The 8,619-nt window shown below is 66.8% G+C and overlaps 1 protein-coding gene across 1 annotated transcript in view; it reads right to left on the bottom strand.

Moving 5' to 3' along the window:
* Nucleotides 1-250: 250 nt before the first annotated feature.
* The window catches only part of LOC112968386 (shootin-1-like), a 10,667-nt gene continuing 2,298 nt past the window's right edge, over nt 251-8,619 (bottom strand). Inside the window, exons 2-16 of the mRNA XM_026070608.1 lie at nt 8,026-8,138; nt 7,753-7,813; nt 6,869-6,963; nt 5,819-5,936; nt 4,799-4,896; nt 4,475-4,556; nt 4,277-4,371; nt 3,893-4,039; nt 3,595-3,748; nt 3,347-3,476; nt 3,008-3,057; nt 2,730-2,839; nt 2,339-2,398; nt 1,706-1,916; nt 251-948 (exon numbers count right to left, since the gene is read on the bottom strand). Of these exons, the coding sequence (XP_025926393.1) occupies nt 803-948; nt 1,706-1,916; nt 2,339-2,398; nt 2,730-2,839; nt 3,008-3,057; nt 3,347-3,476; nt 3,595-3,748; nt 3,893-4,039; nt 4,277-4,371; nt 4,475-4,556; nt 4,799-4,896; nt 5,819-5,936; nt 6,869-6,963; nt 7,753-7,813; nt 8,026-8,138 (1,670 nt within the window). The 3' untranslated portion in view covers nt 251-802. The remainder of the gene's footprint in view (nt 949-1,705; nt 1,917-2,338; nt 2,399-2,729; nt 2,840-3,007; nt 3,058-3,346; nt 3,477-3,594; nt 3,749-3,892; nt 4,040-4,276; nt 4,372-4,474; nt 4,557-4,798; nt 4,897-5,818; nt 5,937-6,868; nt 6,964-7,752; nt 7,814-8,025; nt 8,139-8,619) is intronic.

Raw genomic sequence — 8,619 nt, 5'->3', positions numbered from 1 at the left:
CTGCTACGGTCCTGCTGGCCCAGGACCAGCTGGCAGCAGCCCTCCGTGTTTCCCCCCGTACATCCAAGCCCGGTTTCACACGCAGAGCTGAGCGGCCGCAAAGGAGCCGGCGGAGGAGTCGGGGCTCTGCCCGCAACATGCTCCATCCCGTCCCATCCCGTCCCCACCACCCCGTCCGCCACGGTGGTGGCCCCCCAGTCCCTTGCCCGGCCAAATTACCCCGCGGGACAGCTGAGACGGAGCAAGCAAACGCGGGGCGTGGGGGAGCCCAGCGTGGCCTCGCTTTTAATTAAAGCGCAGGAGGATACAGGTGGTTAGAAAACCGGCGTAACAGCCCGCAGCAGATGATGTCCTCAAGGCAACGCCCGCCTGCCGTTGTCCCTGCCTTGCCTTTCCAGCGCATTCATCCGTGTTTAGGGAGAAGCAGCTCAAGTTTGTCCTCTCCCACCCGGATGAGCCCTGCAGTGACCTTGCTTCGGACTTGCTTCTTCAGCTCTCGTCATCTCCTCGCTGCTCCGAACGCCGCCCATCAGACGAAAGAAGTACTTTCTTGAATCTCTAGCAAACTTCTGCTCCGGAGGTGATTTTTTTTGAGCTGTCTGCTGGGCTGGCAGAGAGGTGGCACCGTCCTGCAGCCCTGGAGGACACGTCCAGGCAGAGACGCCCGGGGAGGCGGCAGCTTGCGGGGTGGCTGTTTCTTTGCTTTTCGTGGTCTCCCTAAGCGGTACGGACAGGTTGCTCTTCTCCTCCGACTTCTTGCAGACGCGTTTTTGCGGAAGGGCTGGCTTTCGGGTGGCTCCTTCTACGCCGGCTTGAACCTTCCCTCGACCAAGCGGACGGTGGGCCGGTTCTTCGGGAGGCTTCCCGCTGACCTGGGTCGGAAGCGGACCGCGTCGCCGTTCTCCTGCGAGCTCCTGGTGGACGGAGCCGCGCGCACGGCGCCGTCCCCTGCGGACAAACGGACAGGGACAGCACGTGGGGAAGGGCAACACGACCTCGGGGAGCGGGGCACGGAGAGCAGGGCAGAGCCCGCCGGGACGTGGGGACCTGCCGGCGCCCGGGAGCGGGCTAGTGGGAGATGGGGACAGGGAGGACCTTGGTGCATCAAGCTCGCGGTTTGGGACTGGGGACGCGTGCAGGTGTCACCCCCTGAGCTAATCCCCAGGGAAGCTCCTGCCCCTGGGAGGCTCCAACCTGTCCTGCTTCTCGCAGGTGAGACAAATCTCACCACGAAGCAGGGTCACCCGTAAGTACCCCGTGCCCTTTCCAGTGCCCCGAGTGCCCCAGACACACGCATGGGGCTGGCAGAGGTGACACGGGACCTACGGGAGCCACCTGGAGCATCCGAGGGGGTGGATAATCCCTGCTCGGGCACCCGAAGCGCATCCCTGGTGGGATGCAGCGGGCTGGGTGCAGCCGGCACCGAGGGGTGCACCAAGGGGTGAGAGCGCTTTGGCTCACCCCAAAGCGGTGACCCACATTTGGGGAGCCCTCGGCGCCCCTGACCGCACGCACCGGTCTCACGGGGCGTACGGGGAGCTGCGGCACGTCGGGAGGGCTCTGAGCCGCGCGGACCGGCCCCGCACGGACGATGCATTAAAACCGAGGGAGCTCTTCCCAAAGGGATGATCCGGAGGCTCATCCAGATGCTGGCAGCCCAGACCAAGCCCCCCACGTCCCCTCTGCACCAACCCCGACCCCGTACCAGGGCGAGAAGGGCTCCCCGCACCCGGAGCCTGCGCAGGGCTCCCGGCGGTGGCGGCGGCTGGCTCGGAGCCGGGCAGCGAGGCCGGAGCGGACGCGGAGGAGTCCAGCGCCTTGCGTCGCCGCTGCAGGATGGAGTCCAGCTGGCTGTCCCTGCCCTTCACGCTGCTCTTCCGCCAGCTCGGCGTCCTGCTCATCTTCCTCATGGTGCCCTAGGAAATGACAGCCGAGACGCTGACGTCGGGATGTCCGGACCGTCCCAGAGACCCCCAAGGGGCAAATACCGCGACCGACCCCTGCCTGCAGCCCTGCACGGCCAGAGCGTCGCTGGATGCTGCTGGGGAGATGCCCACCAGCCCCGGCACTAACGACGCGGCTCCGTTAGCGCGGCAGGCGCGCGTCCGCCGGCGAGGGACCGGTTGTGTGCGTGCAGGTGGTGCTGCACGTCCGAGCCCGGGCAGACCTAGCGCAGCCCACGCGGGGCTGCTGCAAACGGTTGCAAAGGCATCGAGGTTCTTTGCACGATGCAAAAGTCAGCTTGGGGAAGGGCCCGGCGCCAAGGTGCGCGGCGCGGGGACAGGGAAGGTCCCATCTGTGCTGGTTTTGCCCCGGGGCTGGGGACGGCGATGCTCACCAGGATGCTCCGCAGCTCCATCGCGGCGCTCTTCCGCTTGCCGGCCGCTGCGGACGGACCCTGCGGAGGACGGGAGGAGATGCAACCGCGTCCGGCCATCCCGTCGGGTCCTGGGGGTGAAGGACCCCCCCTTCCCAYGCCTTGGGACAGGCAACGCTGCCACGGCTCAGAGCTACCTGCCCTATAAACCCAACCCGCAAGGTGCAAGACCCCGTCCTCGCTCCCCTTTCCTTCAACATCAGTCCCTAAAAGGGGGCACAGGGAGTTGGATGCTGCCGGGAGCAGACGATGCCCCAACCCCGCTGAGTCCCGGGGCTCGCCGGACACCCGGAGACGTTCCCCCATGGGACAGGGGATGTCTGGAAGGGGCCAATGCTGGGACCCTGCGTACCTGGCCCGGGGGCGCCCGCTCCTTCGCCGACCTCAGGACCACCCCRCTCTTTATCCGGTCCATCATCTCCTGCACGGCTCGAGCTTTGACRTCGTCAGCATCCGGCTTGCCTGCGCGGAGGGAGGGAGAGAGGGAGGCGAGTGGGTGCTTTGAGCGGGTTCTTGGGGAGGGGGGGGCCACGCTGAGACCCCACGCACCTCGTGGCAGGTCTCGGGGGCCCTGCCGGAGGACGCCGCGGCGCCGGGCACCCTCGGGTGCAGCGGGGCGGCCAGACTCACCGCGTTTCCCGTTTGCCAGCCCTTTCCTCTGCCGGATCGCCGAGAGGGGGCTGGAAAGCAGAGAGGAGCCTGAGTGCCCGGCCCCCACCCCCCCCCAAAATCGCCTGGCTCCCGCTGCCTCTGCCCCGTCGCGGGGCAGCAAAAAGCAATAAGCAAAGTCCTGCCAGCTCGTATCCTCCTGCCTGCACGGCCTCAGCGTGGGCAAGGACCCGCCTGGGCACCCCCAGCCCCCCCCCCTCCATGTGCAGCGTTGGACCTTCTGCATCTACCCCTGCTGCTCCGGCAGCTCCCGGGCTGGCTGCGGGGCCGACCGGGGACACCAGCGCCGCCGGCGCTTACTCCACGGGGACGGCGGGTCCCGGCGGTGGCAGCGGTGGTGGCGGCGGTGGTGGCGGTGGTGGTGGCGGTGACGGCACAGCCGGCTCCAGGGGGTCGGTCCGCGACGGCAGCGTCTCCTCCAGCGCCCGCACTGCAACGGGAGGCGGCGGGCGCCGGTGGTTAGCGAGAGCGGCGCAGGGTGCCGGGGACGGCGAGCGGCACCGGCGCAGGGAGCCGGGGGGGGGGGGGCACCGCGGGCATCCGGCCACCTTTTTGCTCCAGCTCCGCGAGCTGCTTCTGGGCTTCGTGCAGCCGCCGCCGCAGCCGCCCGTTCTCCTCCTCCGCCGCGGCCAGAGCAGCTCGGGCCGCGTCCAGCTCCTCCCGCTCCGGTCTCGTCTCCAGCTGCTCCTCCAGCGTCTTCACCTGCGGGAGCACGTGGGGCAGAGGCAGGGCGAACCGGCGCCTTCCCCGAATCCAGCCCCCGTTGAGGACACGGCTCCCGGGAGAGCCGCGGAGGGGGCGGCGGCGGCGGCGGCGGCGGGACCCCCACCTCCCCCCAAAAAAAACCTGCCGCTGATGCTCCTGCTTGGCTTCCTCCAGCAGGCGGGTGAGGTTGCCCACGTCCTCCAGGGCCCGGAGCAGCTGCGCGTTGGGTCCCACGCTCTGCATCAGGATGCTGCTCTGCCTGTTGGCTTCCTTCTTCTCCACCAGCATCTGCCCGAGGCGCCGGGAGGGATCAGAGGGGGACGGACCCCCCCCCCCCCTCCTCCGCCCACCCCGCGGGGTAAAAACGCCCCCGCTGCAAGGACGAATCGCCCCTTCCTCTGCGCCGGGGCCAAGGCACGGGGTTTTACGCAGCGGGGCGCTCCGCTTTTGGGGGCAGCTCGTGTCCGTCCATCTCCCCCCGGCTCCGCTTGCAAGCCGCCGGCGAGCCCCGCGGCCCGGCCGTACCTGGTGGGCGAAGGCTTCGGCGTGCAGCCGCAGCTCCTGCTCCAGCTCCAGCTGCTGCACTGCCTCGCGGTAATCCTGCGTGACGATCTGCGACGCTGCCGGGGGGGACGGGGACAGCGGGGACTCAGCTCGGGCCGGCCGATGGCACCGCACGGCCAAGGAGGGGGGGGGCTCGCCGCAGCGCTCGCTCCCGCTCACCTCTCTTGAAGGACTTCAGAGCCCGCTGGTTCCTGTCCAGCGTCGCCCGCAGCGTCTGCTTCTCCCCGTTTTCCCTCTCCAGCTGCAGCGCAGGACACGCTCCTAGCGCCCGGCTCAGCCCGGCGGGTCCCACTGTGCCCGGCCCGACCCCCCCCCCGCCTCCAGCCACCGGGAACACAGCGGCTGCCTGCCGGGGAAGGATCCGCCGGGAAAGGGGGGGGTGTCTGCTCCCCAAAACGACTGTGCACAGCTCCAGGTGCAGCCGGGAGCCGGAGGGTCCGGCTCGGAGCCGAGGTTGCCCATCTCGGGGCTGCCGGCCGGTACCTGCTCCTGCAGCTCCCTGTTGCGGCTCTGCAGCTCCCGAACCTCCGCGGTGAGATCCTTCTTCTCCGCCAGCAGCCGGGAGAGCCTCTCCTGCAGGTCTTGGAGCCAAAGCCGGAGAAACAGCGTGGGAAAAGGGGACGGCAGCCCCCAGCCCCGCCGCGGCTCCCGCGCCAAATCCCGGGGGCTAATCCCAGCTAGCGGGGGGCTGTAGCAAGCCCCATCCCACGCTGGGTGTCCCCAGGCCCTTCCTGGCCCTGTCACCAGTGACCTCGTTGGAAGTCAGTTCCGGGAGCTGAGCCGGGGGGGGGAACATTAACCCGGCAGAAATCACGTTGAGTTTTCCAGTGGTTTGTGGAGCAGCAGGGCTGTGCTCAGGGATTCAGCCCTAAGGGATGCAACATCCCCTGGATGGGGGTTACCACTGGAGCGGAATGACGCCCCGGCCCGGCCCCAGCTCTGAGCTGAGCCATAACGACGGGAAAGTCAGCAGAAACGCTGAGCATGGAAAAAGAGGATGGAAAAGAAGAAGTTTGGGCAGCGGTGTTTTCATTTCATCTTTTTTTTTTTTTCCCCGGTATCGTTTTCTTTTCGCTAACCYGCAACGAGGCCAGGACACAAAGCGAAACCGCGGGACCAAACCGGGCTACGTTTAGGTGACACCGGGCCCAAGGGAGACGGAAGCGGCTCGGCTGCCAACGCACCGTTGCTCCGGCAAAGGCCCTTGCACGGCGCCGTGCCACCGGCCTCGGCAGCGGCTTGGTTTTCCCTGCGATTTGCTGATTTTACTCTCTGCTCAGCAGCTGTTAATTTGGGATTAATTTAGGGTACGCCATGATTACTGTTAATTAGTTAATTTGAGCGCGTCGTGAAGTGGAACCGCCTAGGTCCATGCGTCGCGCACGTGCCGCAGTGACCCTCTCCCGATGGGCTAGGGCTGAATTCGGGCTTTGGAAAATGGTCCAAAACGGGATCGCTCGGGGGGCGGAGAGGCAAAATCGGAGCTGGCCCAGCTCGTCTCACCTCGGAGCTGCTGCCCGTAGTGCCGGGCCGGATCGGGGCCGGGGTCTTGCTCGCCGGCCGCCTCCTCGGGCGGCAGCATCAGGCTGAGCCGCTTGAGTTTCGCGTTCTCCTGGTTCACCTGGGGGCGAGACGGAGCCCGGCCGTGACCGGCGGCACCCGGAGGAAGGGCAGGAATCGAGGCCGCAGGAGGGGACGCGCGGCCGCAGCCCGGGCAGCGCTGCCCCAACAGCTACATCCCRAACTGCCGGGAAAAGCCGGCGAGGAGCCCTGGTCGTGGACGGAAATGTCTCGCCCCAATGGTCAAATCCCGGCGCAAAAAAAAAAAATCCTTCCCCTGCAGCAACGAGCTCGGCTCGGTGGGAAAAACGCTTCCCTGTTGCGTTTCTCCTTCCCGGCTTTCCGTTTCGGGAGGGCGGCAGGGAGGAGGGGAAGCGGGCAGCCGGGTGCCATGCTGCTCCGTGCCCGGGGTCGGAGCCCGGCGTGTCCGCGGGGCTCCCGGGCCCCGGAGGGAGCAGAGCTGGGAAAAAAACGGGGTTTCCTCCATGCAGAAAATGCCAGTGAAAATAACGGAAGGTTACTCCCTCTTCCAAATTTTTCCATGCACAACGTAAAACTGGACTTCTAATTCCAGCCCCATTTTTTTGCCAGAAAAATGACACGTTTCTGCCTGGAGACGTTGCTGAAACGTCCCCTYGAGAAGCCTCCCCTCGGTCCGCGCTCCCGGCTGCGAGGCCTGTCTGCAATGAGGAGCACGGGATGTCACGGGGACATCGGGCTTGGGGACAACCCAGGAGACACGGTCCAGGCCAGAGCAGGAGGCAGCGAGGGCCTGGGAGCAGGATGCTCCCACACCGCCGTGTCCAGGAGCCAGAAGAGCAGCGCTTCCGGATCAGCGCTTTGCGCTCGCTGGCTGTTTTACCTATTTCGGTAGAAACTTGTCACCAAAAAAAAAAAAACCCCAAAAAAAGGTGCAAAGCGGCCACGAAGAGCGGGGGCGTGAAAAGCCGCTCGGCCCCGTTCCCACCGCGCGGCGGGCGCCGCCGGCCRTACCTGGGCCGCGTACGCCTCGGCTTGCTGGCGACACGTTTTCTCGATCTCGAACTGGGTCTCCAGCGCCGAGAGCTCGGCCAGCAGCGCCTGCGAGGCTGTTAACGAGGGAAGGGGCCCGGGCTCAGGCGCCCGCTCCGGCCTCGCTTCCCAGCGCACGTCCCGCCCGGGCACCACCCGGACCCGTGCCCGGGGCTCGGCCGGCCCTGGACGCTAGACGATGGTGATTGCTACCAGCAAAGGGGGGGGGCGGGATTTGCTTTTCACTGGCTGCCAGTGCAGGCGACGTTTTCTCCCTTGGGAATGAGATCCTGGGTGCTTGGGATGAAGGAAGGTGCTGCAGCACCTGGGGGGCTCACGGCAATTGGGGGGTGAGGGGTAGGAGAGATGCGTATGCACCGTGGGAAGGGAAGAGGAAACCCCACGGGCTTCGTGGGAACCGTCCCACTATGCCAGGCACGGCTCGACCGGGTCGAGTGGGACCCATCCCGGGGCCGGAGCGGTCTTCAGCCTGCTCTTACCCATCGCTCCCGCTGCTCTTGTCCCCGTGGGGAAGGACGTGTTTTGGAAAAGTCTAACCGGCTCTGAGTGCCACCTCCCCGAGGGGACATCTTCTCGGGGGTCAGATGGATTTGTCACGCTTGGCATGAGGGGGCCGTGGTGGGTCCCGGGGCAGAGTCGGTCCCTTCCCTCTCCAGGGCCCTGGCTAGAGACTTGAGTGACGCATCTACCAGAGCTTTCCTGCCAGGGCTCCCCGGTGAGCTGGGGACACCCTGGGTGGACTGTGTTTCTTCTCCTCCGAGACGGAGGTGGAAACCAGCACCCACATCAGAAGCGGGACCTCGCAGCGCCCGGGGCCAAAGAGGGATGGCGGAGGGAGGACTCACCTTGCTCGAACTCGGACAGCTTCTCCTTCGCTTCGTCCATCTCCTGGATCAGGGTCAGATGCTGCTGGGGGAGAGAAGCGTTGCACGGCGTTTCRTTCGCACCGTGCCGCCGGAGCCCCGAGAGCCCGGACCGAGTCCGTGGCCGCCRGGACGCTGCCAGCCGCGGCGGGGGGGGGGGGATGCAGCAGCCCCAAGGTGCCCCCCATCTCGGCAGCTCTGGGTCACGCTGGCCAGAGGAGGACGTAAAACTGAACGTGAGCCTGTGGGAGATACCTGCACCATAGCCCCTTCTGCCTCCTCTTCCTCTTCCTCCTCCTCCTCTGCCTCCTCGTCCTCTTCCTCTTCCTCCTCCTCCTCCGCCTCGTTACCTTCTGACTCCAGGATGGCTGCAGGGGAACCGAAAGCACAGCAGAAAGCTGCTGTTGCAGGCAGAAACCCAAGGGCTCTTCCTGCACGTTCGCACTTGCTTTTCTCAGCCTCCTCCTAGCCGGCAGCGCTTCGCACCGCCCTGCAGCCGGGGAAGGTGCTGAGCGCGGCCGGACACCGCGAACCGAAGGGGCTGAGGATGCTCAGCACCTCCGGAGGCCAAACGTGCGAGCCGGGCCTGGAGCAGCGCGGCCTCCGAGCGCGGCTGCCACCCAAAAAGGGGCTCTGCCGGGCGCCCGGTTTAATTAAACAAGCGATGGTTGGAGCTCATGCACCAGCCGGGACGTGGGCGCTGGCGCGGTGGCACCGTGCAGCCCGCCGGGGCGCCGGAGCTGCCTCCAGCCTGGTGTCGCCGCGTTGCAGCGCTCGCTCGTGGTTCCCGAAATCCCCAGCTCCCAGCGGTGCCCGAGGAGGGAGAATTGCAGATGCCGCTTAAAAAGA

This window comes from Apteryx rowi, unplaced genomic scaffold (genome assembly GCF_003343035.1).
Source record: "Apteryx rowi isolate R43461 unplaced genomic scaffold, aptRow1 scaffold_315, whole genome shotgun sequence".
Lineage (NCBI taxonomy): Eukaryota > Metazoa > Chordata > Aves > Apterygiformes > Apterygidae > Apteryx > Apteryx rowi.
The sequence above is the reverse complement of the archived record's forward strand: the minus strand, read 5'-3'. Positions and strand labels throughout refer to the sequence as shown.